Source organism: Sciurus carolinensis, chromosome 4 (genome assembly GCF_902686445.1).
Source record: "Sciurus carolinensis chromosome 4, mSciCar1.2, whole genome shotgun sequence".
Classification (NCBI taxonomy): domain Eukaryota; kingdom Metazoa; phylum Chordata; class Mammalia; order Rodentia; family Sciuridae; genus Sciurus; species Sciurus carolinensis.
Window position 1 is genome coordinate 36560103 of NC_062216.1, and position 24700 is coordinate 36584802.

At 32.0% G+C, this 24700-nt stretch overlaps 1 protein-coding gene across 1 annotated transcript in view; it reads left to right on the forward strand.

Moving 5' to 3' along the window:
• Trappc11 (trafficking protein particle complex subunit 11) overlaps nucleotides 1–24700 on the forward strand; it is a 44627-nt gene that overhangs the window by 8391 nt on the left and 11536 nt on the right. The window contains exons 6-26 of the mRNA XM_047551253.1: nucleotides 3260–3359; nucleotides 3849–3922; nucleotides 5673–5769; nucleotides 7489–7622; nucleotides 8267–8414; nucleotides 9704–9797; nucleotides 10703–10782; nucleotides 10883–10961; nucleotides 11043–11097; nucleotides 11422–11567; nucleotides 11803–11864; nucleotides 11973–12105; nucleotides 12709–12839; nucleotides 15873–16028; nucleotides 17690–17877; nucleotides 18177–18325; nucleotides 18508–18629; nucleotides 19216–19335; nucleotides 20631–20696; nucleotides 20808–20964; nucleotides 23884–23992. Of these exons, the coding sequence (XP_047407209.1) occupies nucleotides 3260–3359; nucleotides 3849–3922; nucleotides 5673–5769; nucleotides 7489–7622; nucleotides 8267–8414; nucleotides 9704–9797; nucleotides 10703–10782; nucleotides 10883–10961; nucleotides 11043–11097; nucleotides 11422–11567; nucleotides 11803–11864; nucleotides 11973–12105; nucleotides 12709–12839; nucleotides 15873–16028; nucleotides 17690–17877; nucleotides 18177–18325; nucleotides 18508–18629; nucleotides 19216–19335; nucleotides 20631–20696; nucleotides 20808–20964; nucleotides 23884–23992 (2400 nt within the window). The remainder of the gene's footprint in view (nucleotides 1–3259; nucleotides 3360–3848; nucleotides 3923–5672; nucleotides 5770–7488; nucleotides 7623–8266; nucleotides 8415–9703; nucleotides 9798–10702; nucleotides 10783–10882; nucleotides 10962–11042; nucleotides 11098–11421; nucleotides 11568–11802; nucleotides 11865–11972; nucleotides 12106–12708; nucleotides 12840–15872; nucleotides 16029–17689; nucleotides 17878–18176; nucleotides 18326–18507; nucleotides 18630–19215; nucleotides 19336–20630; nucleotides 20697–20807; nucleotides 20965–23883; nucleotides 23993–24700) is intronic.

Genomic DNA, 24700 nt, shown 5'->3' on the forward strand with positions numbered 1-24700 from the left:
ATTGTGATTTTTTTTTTCTGAGATCAATATAAAAGTGTGCTCCATATAAGTATTTGCTGTCCTCATAATTATCATCTTCGTTATTATCGTCTACATTCTTAAAAATACTTGAAACAAATTTTTGACTAGTTTAAGACATTTTTTTGTCTATGCGCAGAATTTTATTTAATTCTCTCTGTTTTAATAACACATCCTTACTATCAGCTTGTCTGCTGATCCACGTCTTGTGTTCTGCTCTTCATTCTCTCCAGAATACACCTTCATCCTTTCCATGGTCAGGGAGGGTAACTACTCTTCCTTATGTAGCCTTTTCAGGTGTTCTCAGTTTTTTTTTTTTTTTTTTTTTAATTTTTACATACTGAATTTTGATTCACTGTACACAAATGGGGTACAACTTTTCATTTCTATGCTTGTACATGATGTAGATTCACACCATACATGTAATCATACCTGTACGTAGGGTAATGATGTCTGTGACATTTTAAAATAGTTTTGAGGGTCTGGAACTCACTAAAAATCTAAAACATACAGAGATAATATACATCCAGGAAATTAGATTTGGGATCTGGTCTTTACCTTTCCATACTTTAAGAATTGGGATTGCTGTAAGCATTTTCATGGCTGGACCAGTAAAAGCAATATTCAACTCTCCCTTCTGTCCCCCTCTTTTGAAAAGGTGGTGGAGAAAAGAAGGATGTAAGTAGTGCCAGGCACTTGTTATTCTTGCTTCTTCTCTTCTTACTCCCTCTGTTTTCAAGCTTTAACCCAGGATCTACTTTCAATAATAATTTCCTTTTAAATATAGAGTAGTTCCTCCTTTTATCCCCTGAACTTATGAGATGATTTTGCATAGTTTACAAAATTTAGGAAGGCCTTTTCTTTTAGATTTAAATCTACATGTATAGTTGGGAAGCTTGAATGTTCTTCATGTGCAAACTGATAGCTCTGTTTGCTGGAGTGAGTGAGAGCTTTTCCAAGTACAGCTGTAATGGTTAAGATAATGTTTGTGTACTCTAAAAATTATGCTTAATTGATAGGCTCATGCAGCAATAGTAAAAAATGGACTCAGGTGATCTTCATGTGAAATTTGCTGAGTGTATACCACTTATTTTCTGATAAATGGCTAGAGTAAGGAACTGCTTAAAATCAACATTTTAAATTATTTGGTAGAATACACTTAGTTTTAAGATAAAAGCTAGATCGTGTGTGTGTTTTATGTCTATGCATATGTGTGTATTTAGTTCAAAACAAATCATTGGGTTCCCTTTAGGAAGGAGCTAATTTAATTATTGAGACCAAAAGCATTTATGTTAAATATCATAGAGCATTGCAAGTATAAATTCTGCATAGTTTGTAATCCTACAGGATTTCAAAGTACAAATGGATCGATGTGTCCAGGGAAGGCTTTAGGAAAGGGAGGAAGACTTGTAACTTTATTTGAAAGTTTAGATGAGAGGGAAGGAAGTAATGATTATCTGGGGGATAAAGGAACATCATAGAAAAGCATGCATAGTTAGAATTCAGCCAGTTTAAATCACTAAATGAAAAGACAATTGGTTGACTTTTCTATTTTAGAGCAAAGAAATTCAGTGTCTGTTTTCCCCCCAAAACATGCCTAATCGTTTGATATTACCCTAAAAGCATAAGTTTTAAATACTTACTTAAAGAATTGGTCTTTTCAATAGTTCCTCTCTTGTTGATTTGATCTATCATTTATTTATTTATGGTTTTGAAACTGGTTATGTATTTTTCCCCAAAAAAGAAAATCCTCAAATAATATAGAAGTGTGCAACTTAGAAAGTGAAAGCTTTACAATATTTACCCATTCCAGACATAGCTCTGTAACTGTTTAATTGGTTATATTTAAAGGGAAGGAGGATTTGATTCTGCAAAACAAAATTTAAAGGAAATCATAGGTTCTGTCAGGCCTACATGCTCTCAGTTCTCTTTATTAACATTTAATAGATGTTTATTTCTGAGAACACAGCCAACTTAAAAACTAAAATAAGCTAGATATTTATGAGATACTCTAATAATACTAATTGGTTTTGTTTTGTTAATCATTGAGAATGACCTATATACATATTTCTGGCTGCTATAAAATTAGATGACCTAAATGTCAATGCCTTATCATTCTTATTTATAAAACTTCCATAGGTTAAATTAATATATTCCTTCAAACATTTGGTTCAAGGTAGAATCTAATTTTAATTATTTTCATATTTTAAAACTTTAATCTATATTTTTAAAAATAGAAAATCTTAACCTAGAAAATTTAATTAAAATATAATATCTGATTTTTAAAATTTGAACTCGTGTTTTCTGTTTTTTTCATCCATTTTTCTCATGTATATTTAAACCCCTTGAATATAGGTTCAAAATTCTGTTTATTCTGATGAGGAAAACTTGAAGTTCATCTTTTATCTGACTGTGAATTATAGCTTTCTTCCATGCCGTGGGCAGATACTCCTGATGTGCATTTATTCTCTCAAAAAAAGTTTAACCGATTAACTGGTTTATAGTTCTCTGGTTAGAATTTCTTATTGTTGTCATTCTTATGTAATCTCAAAATTATACAATGAATGAAGATTTAAATCACACTAATGTTATTTTCTTTTCATTTGCCTGATATCATTTTTAGTTTTCCCCCCCATTAGTTTTCTTATCCCCTTTTCTTTCCAGGGATTGGACTCAGGGGCGCTCGACCACTGAGTCACATCCCCAGCCCTTTTTTGTATTTTTATTCAGCTCTAAATAAAAATAAAAAGCCAGCTTTTGCTGAGGCTGGCTTTGAACTCTTGATTCTCTTGCCTCAGCCTTTCAAGCCAGGGATTACAGGTGTGCACTATGGTGCCCAACTAGTTTTATTATCCTTTTAAGCCCTGAAATTAAAATCACAAAAAAAATTGAAATCTATTTGGGTATAGGATATTTTTTTCAAGCTACTATAAAATTATAAAATAGTAGTGAAAATAATCTTAGAGATTACCTAATTTTTATAAATTAGGGGAGGTTATTTTTTATCAGTTATATCTTATATTATAAATAATTGTAAAATGACTTTTGGGAAGTTCTTAATTTTAACTTTTTCATCTAGGAATTCAGGTTATACTTTGCTTCACTTTATTTCTTATCTCAGTCATTATGAAGTAAAATAGACTTTATCTCTGTTGGGATTTTACTTTCAGGTCTTACAAATGCAATTCTTGAAAAGAGTTTGGTTTAAAATAACTTTAATATTTGTATTTTTTTATAACAGATTAGAAAATGCCTTTTATGAGCATGCACAGACTTATTACTACACTGAGATTAGAAGAGTGAAATCTCATAAAGAATTCTTGAATAAAACAACACACCAGGTACATATTTTTTTTAATAACAGAGGCATTCTAAAGCACATTTTTCATTATTGATTTTTTTAAGGTGCTTATTACTTATCTTTAATACTTTTATATCTTAAATGGCTTTAGTACTTCTCAAGTTTTTTTTTAACCTTTTAAAATCTAACTTGTTTTAAAATGAAAGTCTTTGCCCTTAAAATTTGTTTTTAAACTCCTTGCCCTTAAAAAGTTTTTTTTTTTTGGGGGTGCTGGGGATCAAACCCAGGACCTTGTGTTTACAAGGCAAGCACTCTACCGTCTGAGCTATCTCCCCAGCCCCCTTAAAAAGTTCTTAAAGATAGAATTTTATAGACTTTTTAACTATATTCTTGTTTGTTGGAATAATTGTTTAATGTTAGTTTTGAATTTTCCTTTATACTTTAATGTTTCCTAGTAATAAACATTATTAGAATCTTCAAATTTTAAAATATGTATTTAATAGTGCTTCTTTCATCCTTTTCTTTCCAGCTTTTATTTGTTAGACATCAGTTTAAAATAGCTTTCTTCAGTGAGTTGAAACAAGATACACAAAATGCTCTGAAGTAAGTTTCTAGGTTTTCAAACTAAATTTTTCTTGTCTTCATGTTAATTATAACATATTAATGGTAATTTGAGTCTAAGCCAAACTTGAATTAATTTTAAAATGTTTATATTGATTATATTCAAGTATTTAATATTTAGTTTGTCCAGAAATTCATGTAATATAATATGAGATTTAAAAATTTTTTTTTCCTGTTTCATTATTGGAAGTAAATTTCAGAGTGTTATAAAGCTTTCTAGTCTAATTTTATTAAATTTCCTGATCTAAAGAAATAGTGTTAAAATTTTCCCTGTCTTCCTGTTTTCTCATTTGCTTGTTCAGTGGAATTTTAGTGTTAAAAGACTGACTTCCAAAGTAAAATAAATACTAAATATTATTTAAGTCAGGTTATGGATTTTTTTGTGGTTTATAGTACTTTTTTCTAGTCATCTGTGATATTATTTTAATTTAAATTTTTTTTTTTTTTTTTTTTTTAGTTTATAATACCTATCAGTAACATCATTTTCCATGTAGAAGGATATGCCTAAATTCTTGGAGATTAGTTGTCAATGTGTTGATAGAGGCCAAGCATTTTATCCTTTATTTTTACCAGTCACAACTTAATGAAAAAGCCTCTTTTTGTAACTTTGACTCAGTTTTTTAATTGACAGTGAAAGTGTAAGAGGGGCAAAAAAAACCAATTATTCTGTAATTAAGGAGATGGAGAAAAATAGAAGTAAATTTTAAAACTCTGTTAGTCATAAGAATATTGTATATGTATCTTATTTTTATTTACTATTGAGGTGCTGAGCACCTGTTTTTTCTGAATCTTAATGACTTCATATAGTTATAACTGGCTTTCATGTAGCTTATTTTTATAGGTGACATTAAAAACCATTGAATTTTAACATCAATGAAGAATGATGTTAAAAACCTTCAATTTCAGGTCTATTAAAAAATAATTCTCAAGGGTTGGGGCTGTAGCTCAGTGGTAGAACGCTTGCCTTGCATGTATGCAGCACTGGGTTCAATCCTCAGCACCTCATTATCAAAAAATAAATGAATAGATAAAGATATTGTGTCCATCTACAATTTAAAAAATATTTTCAAAAAATAATCCCCAGAAGAAAAAAATTTACCTGGACGAATTAAGAGTACACTTTTTGCTGTGGAGCAGCCTGTTTTGCATTTTTCTCATTGCTTTCCATCTTAGGGTAGCCCCTTTCCAACAGGGCTCTCCTTTCTCACCTCCACTATCCTTCTGCATCAGCCACCCTAATAGGGACATTTCCCCTCCTCTCCAGCCTCCGTCTGAGATCAGTGCTATCCTTAACCTGTGCAGGTACTTGGAGTTAAAAAGTTGTTGACCGTGTTTTGTCTTGATGTCACCTTTGCTAATGCAATTTTGTTTGAAAAGCTTGTAATGATATTTTTTTAAACATGTATTGTTTGGACAGAATGCTCATTTTTCAGTGTAACTAAGTAACTTTCATTTGTCAACTTGTTTTACATTGGTTAATGATGGATGTTAACGACAGAACAATATACAGGAAATAGTTCTGCTCTTTGTGAAAAGTCATTGATTCCTCTCAAATATATTATTAATCAATAGATCATTTTTCAGAACATTGGAGATCAATATGTATATGCTGTTATTGGGCTGTTAAGAGTTAAATATTGGATAAATATTATCTCTTCTTTATAATAATTTTGTTTTTAGGAATCTTTATAATTTATATCATAATTAACCTCCTTCCTCATGTTTATATCAGGAATTATAGGACTGCCTATAATCTTGTACATGAATTGAGAGCTCATGAAACTAATATTCTGGAAATCAAGACCATGGCAGGATTTATAAATTATAAGGTAATGCTTCTACTTCCAAGTACAGGAAATTTATCTTAAATATTATTGTCTTTTTTAAATTGGAAAATCAAAATTAGTTTCTTACTCTGAGAAGTTGTTGTTTGATTAATGATGCTCTCCTTTTTTATATCCTTTTATTCAAGAAGGATCTTGATTCTTAGCAGCCTAATAGTAATGGTTGTGCTTTTTTAAGTACTGGTTGGGAGTTTTTTGGTGTTTGGTTTTGAGTGGGAACAGGGGTTAGTAAAAAGAAAATTACTTATATTACTAAATTTTAAAAGATGTAACATATTAGAACTATATAAGCCTTTCTTGATTTAATGGCACAGCTGTGCAAAACTTTTATAACTGTTGTTTGAGCATTTTAAGATTGTACATGATAGTGATAGCTCTCCCTCTACCTCAGCAGACAAATAAGGGGTGGTGTTTGCTTTTAATTTTCCAAATTCATCTTTGAAAAGGAGTCTGGCATTAAGTTGGTAATGTGTGAGCAAATGCTTTAATTCATTATTAGTCTAAGTGTAATTTGTACGGCTTCTGTAGAGAATATTTTTGCAGTGATTGTGTAGACTTAAAGTGAACATTTCCTTTGACATAGCAATTACATTTCCAGAAGTTTATTTGATATATATGCTAATACTTGCAGATCACATCTATGAATGCTTGTTACATCTTCTAATAGGAGATAATTGGGAACAAACTAGCAGTAAGTGATTAGTTATATAAATAAAAATTATAACTCTAGTAGAACTTTATACATCTATTAAGAAGGAGATGGCTCTAATATGTTGATATAAAATGATACCTAAGGGCTGGGGATGTAATTCAGTTGGTAGAGTGCTTGCCTTACATGCGCAAGGCCCTGGGTTCAATCCCCAGCACCACAAAAAAAAAAAAAAAAAAGATACCTAAGATACCTAAGATATTGGGTGAGAAAACTGAAACAACTCAGTGGGTCTTATGCAGTGCTGATAGTATATTAGTTCATGTATATAAACACACACATGCTTGTCTGTGTGTAGAATATACCAGGAAGCATATGCCAGAAACGCTTTGCCTCTGGAAAGGGAAACTAGATGTCTAAAGGACAGAAATGGATAAGAGACTTAACTTTTCATATATTCCTTTATTTCTAAAATATAAAATTGAAATTTGTAATAAGCATTTGGAAATTACTTGAGGCTTTAATTATTCTTTTTTTTTCTCTTACCCCAAATACATATAGATTGTATCATTTTGAAATAACATCCCAGGCAAAAAGGTTTTGAAAATTTCTATAATCCTTGTTTCTTATGGAGGTAACTGTACTTTGTGCTACAGAAAATCTTTAGCATCCTGACAATTCTAAAACTGAATGTCAATCTATTCTTTCTCAATTGCCTGTTGAAAATATTTTACTTGAGCCCATCTTTATGTTCTTCATTGGGTATAATTGGGTATAATTATTTGTTATTATTTCTATATTTTTGAAAAGCTTTTCTAAGGTATGGAATAAGTTCAATATAAGTACTATAATATTGTACTTGATTCCTTGAAGGGACTTATCCTCTCCTTTTAGCATAACCTTTTTTGTGAAGAAAATAATTTATATTGCAAAGAACTTTAGAGAAGGAAATTCTGTAGTCTTTTTAAAGTTATTCTCAAAACGTTACATGTTTCTAAGTGAATTTGTCTTTTGATTTCCCCCCTTATTTTGGGGTTGATTTTTACATTTTGCAGATCTGTAGGCTGTGTTTTCAACACAATACCCCATTGGATGCAATTGCTCAGTTCCGAAAGCACATTGACTTGTGTAAGAAAAAAATTGGAAGTGCGGAATTGTCTTTTGAGCATGCTGCATGGATGTCTAAACAGTATGTTTTAAATTGTACTTTTAGAATGTTGTAAAAAATAATACATGGGGTTTGGAGAAATGGAATTAGTGTGAACTTTGGTTCTAAACTGAACTAGGTTTTTTTTTTTCCAGTAAGTAGTTTTTTAATGATATGATATAAGTGTGTTTCTGGTAATAATATATATATTATTGGTTCTTAAGGGAAGTCATTTAATTCATGGTACTGTCTTTTCCATTCAACATACATTCATTTGGTTTCTGCTGGGTGTCTATATCTGTAGAATACAGCAGTGAGCAAAACAAAACTCCTGCTGTCATAGAGCTTGCTGTTTGAGCTTATGTTTAAAAATTGCTAGAAGGAAATTGTTCTTAGAAACTTGGTTGTATTTTGAGTGGTGAAAACTATGTTGAGATCTAGTTTGATGGTATATCTGTAGACTTTTTAGTGAAGAAGAGATGACTTAAATGCAGAATTTGTCTGTAACCTTAAAATTGGTGTGTATTAGTCTCACACACTAGAAATTATTACAAATTTTAACTGTTAATCAATAGCATTTTAGTACAAGGTACTGAGATTATAGTTCCCAGCAAGAATTAATTACTGGAAGTAAACTGCTTTTGCATTCTTTTTTATTTCTTGATTTCTTTTTTTTTTTTTTTAAGATTCCAGGCCTTTGGAGATTTATTTGATGAAGCTATTAAGTTAGGGTTAACAGCTATTCAAACTCAGAATCCTGGTTTCTATTATCAGCAGGCAGCCTATTATGCTCAGGAGCGGAAACAGCATGCAAAAACCCTTTGCAACCATGAAGTAAGTTACCAACTCCTGTGTTATCTATCATTTAGGAAATTTATTAATCTTCCCTTGAAAGAAGCTAGAACTGATTGGTATCATAATTTGTTTCCAAATCTTTGAATATAATATTTTAATCTTTCATTGTTTTAGGAATTATGACTTTTTAGTTTAGGCCAAAGTACTTTGTTTTTATCTGTGAATTGAGTGGAAGTTTTCCTGTTTACATATGATTCATAACTGTATTACATATATTTTTAAACTTTGGCATGTTATAGTTTGAACACAGTATTTTAAAAGGTGTTTAAAATTAGGAGTATTAAGAAAAGAAGGACCGGACATTAGCAGATATTCACTGGAATGTTAAAAGTGACATTTACATCAAAAAATTTGAGAAACTTTAAAACTATACATATCCTTTGACCCAGAACTTTATTTTCAGAAATCCATAGCAGATAATAGATTCTCAGAGATAAGTAGCAAGATTTAATTTCTCATAGATGTATTAATTATAATGTAAAATTGAAATAAGATGAAGAACTATAGGGAATTTGTTTAAGTATGTTATTCTAACTAAAATATGTTTATTCTCAACAATATCTGTTGTTTAGAAGAATAGTGATATGTTGAAATGCACAGATTGTATTTCATTGAAAAATTATTTCAATCAGTAACAAATTTTTGTACAAAAATCTATAAGAATAATGTATACTTCTAAACAAGTGATAATAGGTTTAGATATAATTTAAATTTTTATCCTTTGCTTTTGGGTGTTTTCATTCATAAGAATGCACTTATATTGCATTTTGGTTTCCAAGAGAAAAGTTATAAAGGAAAAAAGCAGTGTAAATCTGCCGATTCTGCTATCAAAAATACCACTCTCCCTAATACCAGCACTAATACAGAAGTGATAAGAAAATTGTGTCTTTAAAACTCCTCAAAATAATGTTTTTGTTCACAGAGAATATTTATACATATGGAATAAATATCAAACAATTTGCAGGGTTTTTTTACTGGTTTATTATAGCAAAGATAAAAAGAAAATGTAAAGACTTTAGTTGCTATGAAATCATTTGTTAAAATTAGATTGATTTGTTCAGTTTTTATAAGATTTTCTAAATGTTAGATGAAACTTATTTTTAATTTAAATTTTGTTAAAATTAAATTCATGTTAAGATATTCACAACTGTGATATTTGAATGTGTGTTTGATGTATTTGTGAAAACTTATTCAGTCAGATTGTGCTAGAGTCCATTTGTGATGGAATAATACATAACTCTTATTTAAGTTTGGTTTTTAATTTACAGGCTTCTGTAATGTATCCCAATCCTGATCCCTTAGAAACACAAACAGGCGTTCTTGACTTTTATGGACAAAGACCATGGCGACAAGGAATACTAAGTAAATATTTTTCCTTCCATCACTTTATTCTCAATCTCAAAAGGCAAAGGTAGCTATTATGATTTCTTATGCTTAATATAGCCAGTGGAAAAATTTTGTTGAAATTAAAATACATGCTTTTGAAACATTTTTTTTCAGGTTTTTTTTTTAGATTTTAGATTTGTTTGTATCACTATATCATAGGTCATTTTTAATTAAATATATTGATGTGATTAAAAGATTTGGACATCTGTTGTGTTAAATGACACAATAAGCCATTGTTGACTATTGAAACATTTTAATTCCAGTTAACTTTAATAATTAATTTGACCTTTTAAGACAACATTAACTTGTATCACCTTTAAAACAATTTATAAGTTGGGTGCCATAGTGTATCCCTATAATCCCAGTGGCTTGGGAGATTGAAGTAGGATGATCACAAGTTCAAAGCCACTCTTAGCAACTTAGCAAGGCCCTAAGCAGCTTAATAGAACCCTGTCTCTAAAAAAATAAAACAGGCTGAGGATGTGGCTCAGTGGGTAAGCCCCTTTGAATCCAATCCCTGGTACCAAAAAACAAAACAAAACAAAAATTATCTACATTGGTGACTATCTTAAGTGTTAAGAAATTATATACTTTGATCTTTATACAGAATGTGTAGAGGATGATATGAATAGTACTCTTAAGATAGTTGATTCCACTAAGTAAAAGAACACTGAGCTCAGTAATGTTCTCTGCAGAACAGATCACAAAGAAGTTTTTATGTTAATAAAGCTGCTTTAGAATCTCTAAGAGTCTAGAATAGTTGAGAATCTTAAGTACATTATATTACAGTAAAGGACTCAAGGAGTGTACACATACAATGTTTATGTGAAGATTTAAGTTAAATGAGCTGTCTAAAATGGGTTGTGTCTCATCTTACACAGGTTTTGATCTTTCTGATCCTGAAAAAGAGAAGGTGGGAATTCTTGCCATTCAGCTTAAAGAGAGAAATGTTGTTCACTCTGTGAGTTGTTGTTTTTTCCCCTAAATATAAACTATTTTTTACATCATTCAAGGAAAATGAGATTATTTAAATGTTTCACATGTTCTGTCTTTTCAAACAGGAAATCATAATAACTCTCCTGAGCAATGCTGTTGCACAGTTCAAAAAGTACAAATGTCCAAGAATGAAAAGTCATCTAAGTATGTATCCATAACATGCCATAATTCATGTAATTTTGAGTAATTTTAAATTACATACATAAATCTTTTTTTCCTTCATAGTGGTTCAAATGGGAGAAGAATATTACTATGCAAAAGATTATACCAAAGCTTTGAAGTGAGTCTTATTTACTATTTATTTTTAACAAGTATTTTGATTACCTTACAGTAAATAGAAATAGAAATTTATATTGAAGGATTTATTATTTCTGTATTCCTATTATATTCCATTTCTGTGGTATTTTTTCAAGTGCCTTCTCCTAGCGCTATCTTTTTCAGAGTTTTAGGAAACCTCAGGTTTAAATAAATGTGAAAAATACTTGTATCTCAGTAGGATTTTCTTACATTTATATAAAATGAGAAAAGCACTTTTTATTATCTCTAAGAACTCTTCAAACCCTTCTTGTGAAACTCTTCATTGTGCCTTCTTGTCATCCCTTAGATTGCTGGATTATGTGATGTGTGATTATCGGAGTGAAGGATGGTGGACTCTGCTCACATCTATATTGACTACAGCTTTGAAATGTTCCTACCTTATGGCCCAATTAAAGGATTACATTACTTATTCCCTAGAACTCCTTGGAAGAGGTAGTGTGATGTTCTTTCAGTAAAATTCCGATCTACAGAATTATTTCACATCATTAAGCTTTTTAATTGGAAGAACAATTCAGTCTCAAATATTTAGTAGTACTTATATTATGTGTAAGTCATTGTGCTTAGTCATCTTAGAAGAAGTATTTTCTCTAAATTATTATAGAAACATTAAGCAAGGTAGTGAACTTACTTGCCTATCTATAGTTTTAATTTTATTGCTTCATTTTAGCTTCAACTCTGAAAGACGATCAGAAATCTCGTATAGAAAAAAACCTCATAAACGTTTTAATGGTAGGTTGGAATTCTTTGTGTAAGATGTGTTAACCTAGTTCTATATTTTAATATAGTTATATGTTTTTTCAACTAGTTGAACAAATGTTTAACTCTGTATTGGTGCAGAATGAAATTCCAGATCCTGAACCTGACTGTGATGTCTTAGCTGTAAAAACTGCTCAGAAGCTGTGGGCAGACCGAGTTTCTCTGGCCGGCAGCAATGTCTTCACAATAGGAGTACAGGACTTTGTGCCCTTTGGTAGGTCACCAGCATCTGAAATATTATTTTAGGGAAATCATCCTTTTTTCTACAAAATAAATAGATATAGAATAATAAATATAAAAGTCAAAAAAGAATTTTCAAAGTACAATCATTTTATAGATAAATTGTGATTTTTTTAAAAAATTTCTCCTAAATGTCTTATGGAGATAATCAAGATATTAAATGTTTGACTTATGTCTTAAAACATACTTTGTTCATTTTTGTACTTCAGGCATTATCTGAAAAGGCAGTTATTTAAAAGGTTTATGCTTTAATGTCTAGTCAGGTCTTCTGACTTGAGTTAATCATAAAATGTTCTTTTCACTTTAAAATCTTGACATTTTAGAGGCAATACTGATTTTAAAATTAAAGAAGGCTTTGAAACTTATTTAACTTTTGTTCATTTTTAAAAAGCGAACTACATTTATGGCTGTTACATAAGCTGTCTTAAGTGCAACAGTCTGTAAAATACCTTAAGTAAGAAATCAGTAAGAATGTAGACATGTCTTTTCTGAGGAGTGAATGTGATTCATAGAATAATGTGTGTGGGTCTTGAGTGTCTGATAGTGAGTAACTCAGCTCTTTTTGTTTGACTTCTAGTACAATGCAAAGCCAAGTTTCATGCCCCAAGTTTTCATGTTGATGTTCCTGTTCAGTTTGATATTTATCTGAAGGCTGATTGTCCACATCCCATTAGGTTTTCCAAACTCTGTGTCAGCTTTAATAATCAGGTAATAGTACTTTTCAATGTGTTTTTATTGTGTGTTTGTTATTATAGCTTGCATTTTCTAATTACATAAAAATGAACTTAGTGAATTTTAGGTCTTAATGGTTTCACAGCAACAAGTAACTTTAGTAAGCTCTGTAATATAAATGTATTTATATTTCTGAACTCTAGCAAGTCAAGTGTTATACTTTTCCTACTCTTTATTTTCACATCTTGTTTATGAAATATTAAAAATTCTTTGTGTATATTTTTATTATGTATAATTTGAATTTTAAATAAGATTCAGAATGAATATAATCAATTTTCTCAAAATCATTTGCTTCCACTTTTATTTAAATGTTGTTAACTTAGAGTTATAGAACAAATACCTGTTTAATATTCAAAAAGTTAAAATGAAATAGATGGCTATAAAGTAAAAAGTACATGTATAAATGTATAATCTTCCAATTCCATCCTCTTGGAGATTCTCTCTGTTAACTTCTTGAATATTCTAGACATTTTTCATACATGCATGTTTAAATAACTTTTTTTCCTTGAAGAAATGGGATCATACATTTCTTGCATTTGAACATATTTGAATGTGATATAATGAAGTCAAGTACTTGATTACATTCCAGCTATCTCATTTACAAGCTCACTTAATGGATAATTTTCTTTTGTGCTCCCCAAAAGTATATTGAGCCTTTAACCAATAAGCATTTATTGAGAGTCATAATAGTATTCTGAACCTGAAAGAGTGTAGAATATCATCCCCATTACAATGTAAGCATTTGCGGGCAGGGACCAGGACTGACTAACAGATTGTCCAAGCACATAGAGAAGATTGAATTGTATAGTATAAACTAGAATTATAGTTATATTAGTTAGGCATGTCAAGAAAAGGGAGGAATTTCCAAGAATGAAGATGATATTAAGATAGGTATAAGAGGATGAAAAGAGAACATGTTTGGTAATGAGAACACAGTGCCAGGGAGCACAAGTGCACATTCTCTATTTATGCGTAAGTCAAGACAGTGACCTCAGTAGACCAGAGAGTTTTTAAGGGTAGGTGGTGGGAAATAAGGCCTGGTGGTGTACAGGAGTCTTGAAGAGTTAAGCAGAGATAGACTGATGAATAAATAGAAGTCATTTAAGATTTATGTATTTAATTGTTCTTTTATCTGTGTTCTGTTTATTGGATGGTAATAAAGGACATTATCTGTTTTAATATGATTTGATTCATATAAACTGAGAAATGTCTTTAATACAAATGGTTAGATAGACCTAGGTTGCCTGAAAATCAGCTTATTTTATTCAACTTCAGACTCTTACCCAGGGATTTCTTCTAATTGGTTTGAGAATATTGAAGCAAGGGCATGGAATTTATGTCTAAAATACTCCATTGAGTAGCAAAATAGAGGGAAAGATATGATGTTATGGAAACTGATTAGAGGCTGTTTATATTAACCCATGTATGAAGTGTGAGGATTTGGATCAGGATTCTAGTGGTGGGAATGGAGATATAAGGTACAAGAGGCATTTAAAAATAGATAAATCTGAATTCTTGAGTGAAAAGAGAGAATAAGGAATGCGGATAGAATGAATAAAGGTCAGGAGATAGACCTAGCAAGTCTCTCACAGCCCTCTACAGTAATAGTGACAGCCATGGTTTCGCCTTGTATGTGTAGTCATTTGGCAATTACTTGTTTTTCTTATTGGAATCATTGGAATCATAGTTCCACAAGGATAGGTCTTTTTTATTTTTCTTTCTTTTTTTCCCATCATGAAATACTCTGAAGTCTGAAATTAGAGGGTCACTTTAGGGACTCTTATTTTACTTTTTCCTTAATATCCTATTATTCCATTTCTTGTTTCTTTCTTTCTTTCTTTTTTTTAGCAAGAAACACAAACTACTTCCATAATTATAAGTTAATAAAAATGCTACAATAGAATGTCAAGTTTTAAAAGTTAGAGTATATTCTGAATATACTTTATTTGAAATTCAAGATGGAAATCATAAGAAAAAAGAGTAGAATGCTTAAGTTTTATAAGCATAGACTAGAAATGAAAGTCTTAGGGAAATGTATAAAAATTAAACTATGTGTAAGTAAGTCTTATGAAGGTAATTCATGTAGGATAGAGGGTGGTTCTTGGGAAGCTCTTGATGTTTATTGAATAGATGAGAATGGCAATTCTGCAGATCCATGCATGAAAGATGTCTGTTTGCCGGGCACAGTGATGCATGCCTATAATCCCAGTGGCTCTGGAGGCCAAGGAGGAGCATCTCAAGTTCAAAGCCAGCCTCAGCAAAAAAGGAGGTGCTAAGCAACTCAGTGAGATTCTGTCTCTAAATAAAATACATAATAGGGTTTGGGATGTGGCTTAGTGGTCTAGTGCCCCTAGGAAGATAGACTTTCAGTCATTAGGTTTGGGATGTGCTGACTTAGGTGGGATGGGATTTTATTCTCTAGACAATCATGACTGTAAGTTTATAGTTAAGGAAATAGGACAGGCTATCATAATTTTTATGTGGGAGATTTTAGCACAAAGGTACAGAATATGTGAAAATGAACCAACTTACCAATGAAATAAACATAAAGAGAAAACAACAGAACTGAAAGAAAGCCAAGGACCCAAACTTGTTTGAGACCCCTGCATTCAAGGGACCAGGTAAAGAATAAAGGCCTTTGAGTGAAAACCAGAAAGTAACCAAAGAGGATGAGATCATGAGACAGTGTAGTGTCTCAGAAGCCATGTGGAAAGTAAGCTCTTCAGGAATCTCTTCTTCATTGCCTGGCATTGGTGCAACAAAGACCACGTTTGTCTCTCTCTCTACAAAAGGGGTATCTAAACATTTTCAGAAACCAGGTTGTATGTAATGAACTGTTTTTCCTTGTGGTATCAGTGAGTAAGTGCCTAAATTTAGCATTAAAATACTTCCTTTTATTAATAACCCATTATAATGCTTCTAGCTCCAAATCACTTGGTATTTAGTGCTAGCAAAACAGCTGGCATTTGACCTTTGTAAAATGGTGACATTTGCTAACCTGTTTTTCAGGAATACAACCAGTTCTGTGTAATAGAAGAAGCATCTAAAGCAAGTGAAGTTTTGGAAAATTTGACCCAAGGGAAGATGTGTTTAGTTCCTGGTAAAACAAGAAAATTGTTATTTAAATTTGTTGCAAAAACTGAAGATGTGGGAAAGAAAATTGAGGTTAGTTATGAGACTTTTAATCAAAAATATTTTAAATTACAAGTAGTGTGTTTATGTCAAACAATTAAATAGTACATAATTTTCTAAATAAAAAATAAAAATTTTCCACCCGAATTTCCCAAGGAAAATCATTCAGGAGAGTTTGGTAGGTTTCCTTATAGACATTTTTCTGTGAATCTATTTATAGTTAAAATTTTTTTCCAATTAAAAAATCAGTAGTTAGAATAAGATATACTCCATGTTTGTATAAATGTGTTGTATAAATTGACTAAATATGTTGTCAAAATTGACTCATCATGTATAACTGAAAAGGACTAATAAAAAATTGGGTAATATGTACATAATACTATAGTTACTTTTTTCACTTAATAATGTATATTAGATATCATTTCATGTTAGTACATAAGACCAGTCTCATTTCTTAATGACTACATAATCACTTTAGAAATTTCAAACAATATATAGTGTATAATATAGCAAGTATATTTTGTATAATATAATTCAGACTAAATTTCTTTTTAGTATTTAAACATTGCTGATTGCATATAGTTAAATAAAAAGTAGTGATTAATATTTTAAAAGATTGATTAAATATAGATAATTAAAAAAACCTTCAGAAATACTTGATGAAAGTAATGTTTTATTTGAACATACACTCTGGAGTCAAACTGTATGGCCTTAAATTCTGACTCTCCAGCTTGCTAGCTTCTGACGCTGGGCAGTTAGTTACTTAACCTCTTTGTTTCTGTATTTATCTGTAAAGTGGGGATGATAGTGTTACCTACACCTTCAGGTTTCATGAGGTTTAGATCAGATTTGTAAATTGCTTAGGATAGTGATTAGCACAAAGTAAGTATGTACTCATGACTTGAATGAGAATGATTAGCTATTTTAAACTTGGGGCCATTGTAAAATAGATAGTACATAGGTTGTTCTACCAACGTTTCTATAACAATTTCTATGAAGCTGTTGGTTTTATCATTAACCAGAGAGCGTTTTGTTTATTTGTTTTATGGTGCTGGGGATTGAACCCAGAGCCTCATACATGCTGGGTAGGTGCTGTACCACTGAGCTATAACCCCAGTCCCAGAGGCTTTTGCTCATTTATTTTGTAAAAGTCCTTCCTGATTTAACTAAATTTGATGTATTTCGTTTTTTACATGATAACTGAGGAAATCTACCACATATAAATCATAATCAGTATTTTGAGTCATTTTGTTAATGAATTTAGTTGAAAAGAACATTTATTCAAATTATAAAACATTTCACTGCTAGTACTACAAATATTTTCAGGAAAAATATTTGTGAAATTAGAAACTAGGTTGTAGTCATATCAGTGGTTACTGAAATATTTATTTCTTCAGCATCCACTAATTGAGCATCCATAATGTCAAGTACTAGGTATTAACATAATAACTGCATTGTGCAGTCTCCTGGCTTGAAATTCAGGTTATGATCTAAATTTCAAAGATGAAGAAGTTGAAACCCAGAGTACAGTAAGTCTGTGTTCCAGCCAGAATAAGACTCTAATAACCATAAGTGTTCTGCCTACTGTTACACTGTGGGTCTCTGGTGAATTTTGTACCATTCTCAGGATGATTTTGTTGAGGGGGATGGTGACAAACATAAGATGGCATTTCTTACACACTTTCCTCTTTCAGATTACTTCTGTCGACCTGGTTCTGGGCAATGAGACGGGCAGGTGTGTGGTTTTGAGTTGGCAGGGAGGAGGAGGAGATGCTGCTTCCTCCCAGGAAGCCCTGCAGGCTGCACGTTCTTTCAAAAGACGACCTAAACTCCCTGACAATGAGGTTCACTGGGACAGCATAATCATCCAGGCAAGCACAATGTAAGTCTGGTTTGCCAGACAAATTATTAAAGATCGTTCTCTTTTTTTATTTGTACTGGAGATTGAACCCAGGGGTGCTTTACTGCTAAGCTACATCCCCAGTCCTTTTCAGTTTTTATTTTAAGCAGAGTCTTGCTAAGTTGCTAAGGCTGGCCTTGAACCTCTAATCCTCCTGCCTCAGCCTCCCGAGTCACTGGGATTATAGGCATGCACCACCATGCCCAGCTCTTATTTCTTTTAAATATATTTGAATACTTAAAAAAAAAAAAAGGTTGCTTAGCTAAGGTTTCTTTTTAAAGGATCATTTCCAGAGTTCCAAACATTTCTGTGCATTTGCAACATGAGCCTCCTGCCCTGACAAATGAAATGTATTGTTTGGTTGTGACTGTTCAATCTCATGAGAAGACCCAGATCAGAGATGTGAAACTCACTGCTGGTTTAAAACCAGGTAAGCATTCATTTCTTAAGTTTGATCATTATTAAATCCATCATTAAAAAAGTGCCATGGTGTCAATGGTAGGATATTTGTTTAAAAGAGAGTATGGTACAGGGCTCTTCACACAGCATTGGTTATTATGATAACATTTAGATTCTCATTGTCTTAAAATCCCAATTTATTAACTCTCTTAGGACAGGATGCGAACTTAACTCAGAAAACTCATGTGACTCTTCATGGAACAGAACTGTGTGATGAGTCCTACCCTGCTTTACTTACTGACATTCCTGTTGGAGACTTACATCCAGGAGAACAGGTAAACTTGACCAATGGGGATTGGAGAGAGGAAATCAACTGTTCTATAATTTTAAATATACAGCAAGTTTTAGATAGTTTCAGAGTATTTTAACAGCAGATACTAGAATTTAAAAAGTGATTTAATTAATGAACATTTTACACACATTTTACATATTTAAATATGTAGAATATGTGTGGCAGTTTTTATACAAGGAATTTTAGAACAGGTGATCCTAATATGGAGAGTTAGTTGTTATATAAATAACTGCTATCTGTAACTTAGTGCATTAACCTCTCAATCTACTTCTGTTTCCAAACCAAATACAAAAAGTTATTGGGAAGTTGAAGGCAATAAATAAGAGAGAGAGAGAGAGAGAGAGAGAGAGAGAGAGAGAGAGAGAGAGAGAGAGCAGTATACCCTGGCAGTATGTGCAGGGTTCTTCATAGAAGGAACTTGAATTAATTAGATTAGTTATACTGTAACAACCTATAAAAGAGAAAGAATTTGGCCACTTGGTATAGTAAACTCTGAAAGTTAGAACTATTATGCTAGAATATATCAGGTGGAAGTCTTTGTAATATTAAATTATAACACTCTGTTACAGCTGGAAAAAACATTGTATGTTCGCTGTGGAACAGTGGGCTCCAGGATGTTTCTTGTGTATGTTTCTTACCTGATCAATACAACTGTTGAAGAAAAGGAAATTGTTTGCAAGTGCCACAAGGTATTTCTTTTTCATAACAGTATGAAATACTGTACATGGAGCAATCCTCTCTTTTGTGTTGTTTTAGTTAATATCTTCTTGGTCTTGGCAGCAATGTTGTCTCAGCTTTTTCTTAGGAGTTGGTCCTCAGTCCAGCAAAGAAAAAGCCCTAGCAGTTTGGGAATTTGTAGTTTGGTTATTGTACAGTTTCTAAACCCTAGGCTTTTTCAGTCATTGGGAGAGAAAAACATGGAAAAAGGATGTGCACTATTTCCTAATTGAGAGAGAGAAAGACACATGTCATACTGTCAGAAATTTCACATAGCCTGGTGTAATACAGAGCCTCCATAGCATGTTAGAGATAAGACTGCCAATCTCAGCACTTTATATCATTATCTCATTTAATTCTTATAATAATCCTATGAGGTTTATGAAACTAAGACGTAAACATTTAACTTGCCCAGTGTCACATTGCTTTGTCTGAGGTTGCACAGCTAGTAATCATGAACCCAGCTGGGATTAGAATCCAGCTGTATTCAGCATTACATCCTGAGCTTTTAACCAACATGACTTTCTTTTTTTTTTTTTTTTTTTTTTTTAAGATTTCTCACCAATGGTGTGAGTTGTTTTGAAAGATATAATAGTCTCATTGTTTTTTTTTTTTTTTTTTTTCCAAACTGTTTTAGAGAGGGGTATAGCTTATTGGGTGAGGATCAGATTCAGTTTAGTTTCTACCTTTGTCACTTATTTTCTAGCTGTGACAAATCTTAAAGTGGCAATCCTCCTCCTAAAGTGGCAATCCTAATAGCACCTTTTTCCTTGAATGATTGCATAAACTTGGATAGATTATAAGTGTCCAATGCGTTGCTTTCTGTTGTTATTGTTATTATTATTGTTTTAGTCATTTTGAGCCAAGGTGAGGTAAAGAATTTGCACAAGAGAAAGACCCAGATTCTAAACTTGGCACCACTAGTCTTGTGGCCTTAGACAAGTCACTGTATCTTTCTTAACATCTGGTTTTTCTTCTGTAAAGTGGTGATGATGCCTGCTCTGCCCTCTTCACCGTGTCCTGAGATAAAATCATGTAGAAGAAAGCACTTTGCAGGGTGAATTGTCATAAAACCATAGACAGGTTTCTTTATTTAGATTTTTAAAAATATGACCTAAGAAAAAGAACGTTTCTTCTTAATGTATATCTCGGGATTATTTATTGATCATTACTGATTGTGTTTTTTATGCCTTCTATTTTTAAATTTTTATTTATATAAAAAAATGTTAGAAATGACATTGAATGTTCCCTTTGCATTTTCTTGCAGGATGAAACCGTAACAATAGAAACTGTCTTTCCATTTGATGTTGCGGTTAAGTTTGTTTCCACAAAGGTATGTTCCTGTGGTGAATACTGGAAATCATTTAGGTTATAGATATTGGTGGGAAGAGATAGAATGGCCTAGTGTAATTACTTACAGACCTTTTATCTTCATTTGTGGCAGTTTGAGAACCTGGAAAGGGTCTATGCTGACATCCCTTTTCTGCTGATGACGGACCTTTTAAGCGCCTCACCATGGGCCCTCACTATTGTATCCAGCGAACTACAGCTTGCTCCCTCTATGACTGCAGTGGATCAGTTAGAGTCCCAGCTGGACAAAGGTGAAACTTGATATCAACCCCATTTAAATGGCAGAGTTGTGTGTGCATGGGTCTTCGTGTGTGTGTGTGTATGTATGTGTGTGTGTGTGTTGTGAAAGAGAGAGAGACTGAGCAAGCTAGCAATGTAAGAGTTGGATTTTTGCTAAATGAGGGAACTTGAAACAACACTCACAAAAGCAAATACACTTAGAATTAAGGTAGAATCAGTATCATTTACCATTTACTTGAATATACCTTATTTTAAGAGACAGATTTTTTACTCTGAGGAAGTTAAACTCTGAAAAAGATACTAAAAAGTAAAATAAGAATTCTTTTCTTTTCAAATTAGAATTTTTAAAAAGTTATTTTTTCTTTTAATTTTGAATTGTTTATTGCTGATATAATTTGAAATGAGACATGATGTTTAGAAGAGTAGAAGATAAATTTCCAAAATCACCCAACTAAAACTTTATAGAACAGATTCAAACCCAGGATAGCATCTCTGGTTCACGTTACCTTAGGCTTGTCTGCACCTTGAGTGTTAGAGATAATAAAATTAATTTGAATATTAACCTAAGCAAAATTATACTCAGCTATTTTACAAGGATAAATATTATGAGAAAAAATTCATGATATATTCATAAAGTCAAATACAGAGTTGTCTATTTGGTAATCTAGTCACTGAGCCTGGAGTCTTATAGTGAGGCACTCAATAAACATATGTTGATTATTTAAGACACTGAAATGTTATTTTCAGGTCAAATGCAAATATGTGTGTTGGTGAGTGTGTGTGTGTGTATGAGAGAATGAGAGAGAGAAAGGAGAGAGAAATATGGATTTCACTATGGATTGTTATCTATCTAGGGTCAGATCTCCATTAATCTATCACAGCCTCCTTCACTAATTGTTTACAGGGTTCAGTCATTTGCCATACAGATTAAATTAGATGAGCAGTATCAGATTTATAATATATTTCTCTCTCCTTTCTCTCTCTCACTCTCTCATACACACACACACACACACACACACACATATATTTGCATTTGACCTGAAAATACATTTCAGTGTCTTAAGTAATCAACATATGTTTATTGAGTGCCTCACTATAAGACTCCAGGCCAGGTTCTTAAGAAGACATCAGAAAGATTAGGTAGTCTTCATATTTACCATTACTGTGTTTAGAAAACTCATCAGAAAGGAGGTACTGATTTCCCTTGGAATGATAAAATAATTAGGTTTTTGTCAAGATCTTGGCCTCAAATCTTTATGTGATAACAATAGATAGAAGTCAAACATGTCTCTAAACCTTTCTATGTAAATACTAAAAATAATTTCCATGTTCTCTAAAGTAATTATCATTAAAAACATTTTGTTTTCACAGTGCCGTCAGCATCATTTAATGTGTATTTTTAAATTAAGGAATAGTCTCTAGTTTGAATTTCTTATGTATGAGGATCCTATTGCTGCTATAACAAATGATCACAAAATTAATGGCTTGAAACAGCACAAAATTATTACCTTTAAAGTTCTGGAAATTATAAATCCTAAAAACAAGGGGTTGGTTTCAGTGAATTCTTTCTTCAGGCTCTTGAGGAAAATCTGTTTTGGTCTTTTTCAACTTGCCTAGGCCACTTGCATTCCTTGGCTCATGGCTCCTTCCTTCATCTTCAAAACCAAAAGTTAGCACTTCTGTGTCACAAATTGACCATAATGTTCATTGTTAATAAATGTTGTGATCATTTTGGTTAACTTAGAATTTATAATTTATGGAGGACTTTGGTAGAGTTTAATATGAATGGCTTGAGTTTTTTTAAAAAACTATTTCCAGAGGTTTGAATTGATGCATTTTTAAATGTACTAGACTACAATATTATTTATTAGTCCTAAAATTACTTCAGAGAGCTTACTTGAAGTAAAAGTTGACCCAGCTTTTTTCCTTTTCACTATGGATTGTTATCTATCTAGGGTCAGATCTCCATTAATCTATCACAGCCTCCTTCATTAAAAAATTACAGAAATGTTGGGTATGGTGGTACATGTCTATAATCCCAGAGGCTTGGGAGGATGAGGCAGAAGGATGATGATAAGTTCAAGGCCAGCCTCAGCAACTTAGCAAGGCCCTAAGCAACTTAATAAGACTGTCTCAAAATAAAAAAATAAAATGGACTGGGGATGTGGCTCAGTGGTTAAGCGCCCCTGGGTTCAATCCCTGGTACCAAAAAAGAATCTAAGAAATCACAAAAATAACAACCTCTTGTTTGGGGTGTTGTTATTCTTTCCAGGTTTCACTCAAATATTCTAAAATTGGCATCAGAAAGGCACCATTGCCTGGTTGCATTTAAAGGAATGATATTGCAGGCTGTGAAGTGCTGACAGTTGAGAAGACTTGATTTAGATGAACACCCATCTTGTCATGAAGGAATTTATTATAAAATTAACAAAATGAAAACTTCCTTTTACAAACAGACGATTGGTCACAACTAGACTATCACGAAGTAATACGTGATAGATTTCCATTTGAGTGGTATCAATAATGAATATTCACTCAGAGAAAAAAATAGAATTTTTAAAATATACATTATGTGTACATTAAAGGGAGACTTATGTTTTCTCTTTTTCTCTAAAATGTTTTCTTCAGACATGAAATAATTTGGAAAAAGAATAATAATAACTCTGGGGATTATTCTACCTCTAAGCTCTTCCTGTTCATTAGTTTTAGAATGACATACAGATTTCTCACTGATTTTTATCATAATTAAATATTGGTACATTAGCACAAACACTGGACCTCGAAAAAGGTATTTAATGTCTGTGAACATTACTTTCTATGTCTCTATAAATATTTAATTCATAACATATTCCTTATTATTTATATTACTTAAATGTGAAATTCTCATAGATGAAACCACTACATAAGATTATAAAGATTCTTTCTTATAGTTGTCTTACAGACTGGAGAGAGTGCTAGTGAATGCTTTTGTCTTCGATGCCCATCTGTTGGAAATGAAGGTGGAGTAGCAACTGGACATTATATTATCTCCTGGAAGAGGTAAAAATAGTATCTACTCTATCTCTTCTTCATGTCTTTGTTATTCTGATACCTTGTTTGTCTTATCATTCTGAGGAGCAGAATAGAAGTCACATGAATATGATCAGTCATGTGCTAAAAATACAAGGACTAAAAAGGAAAATAAAACTTTGTGTTTGTCACAGTTTGTGCTATATAAAATTTCATTATATACTAATGAAATCTCAGCCATACTAAATCTGAAGATAGGATTGTGAGAACACATCAGGTGGAAACTGTCTTCTTTGATAGTCAACATAATTGTCTACATAGAACCCAAGAGAATTAAGAGTTTTGGCATTGTTGCTGGATATAATTTCAATATGTAAACATGAATTGCATTTCTGTATATCAAAAGTAAGCTGCTAGGCAATGTACTTTAAAAATAGAGGGATTGAGGATATATCTCAGGGAGGGTACCTGCCTAGCCTACATGAGGCCCTGGGTTCAATTCCCAATGCCTCCCTGCTGACAAAAAAATAAAATAAAAGAGTAAAAATAAAAATAGATATCATTTTCATGATAACCACAATTCTAATATACCTAATAGATGATTTGCCTTGCCTTTTTGGAGAAAATATAAAACTCTTAAAACATTAGAGGAAAACCTAAGTAGAGGGAAGAGATACATATGATCTTGTGTAAGATTTAATCTTTTAAGTTTTTCTATAGATTCAATGCAGGTCCTTT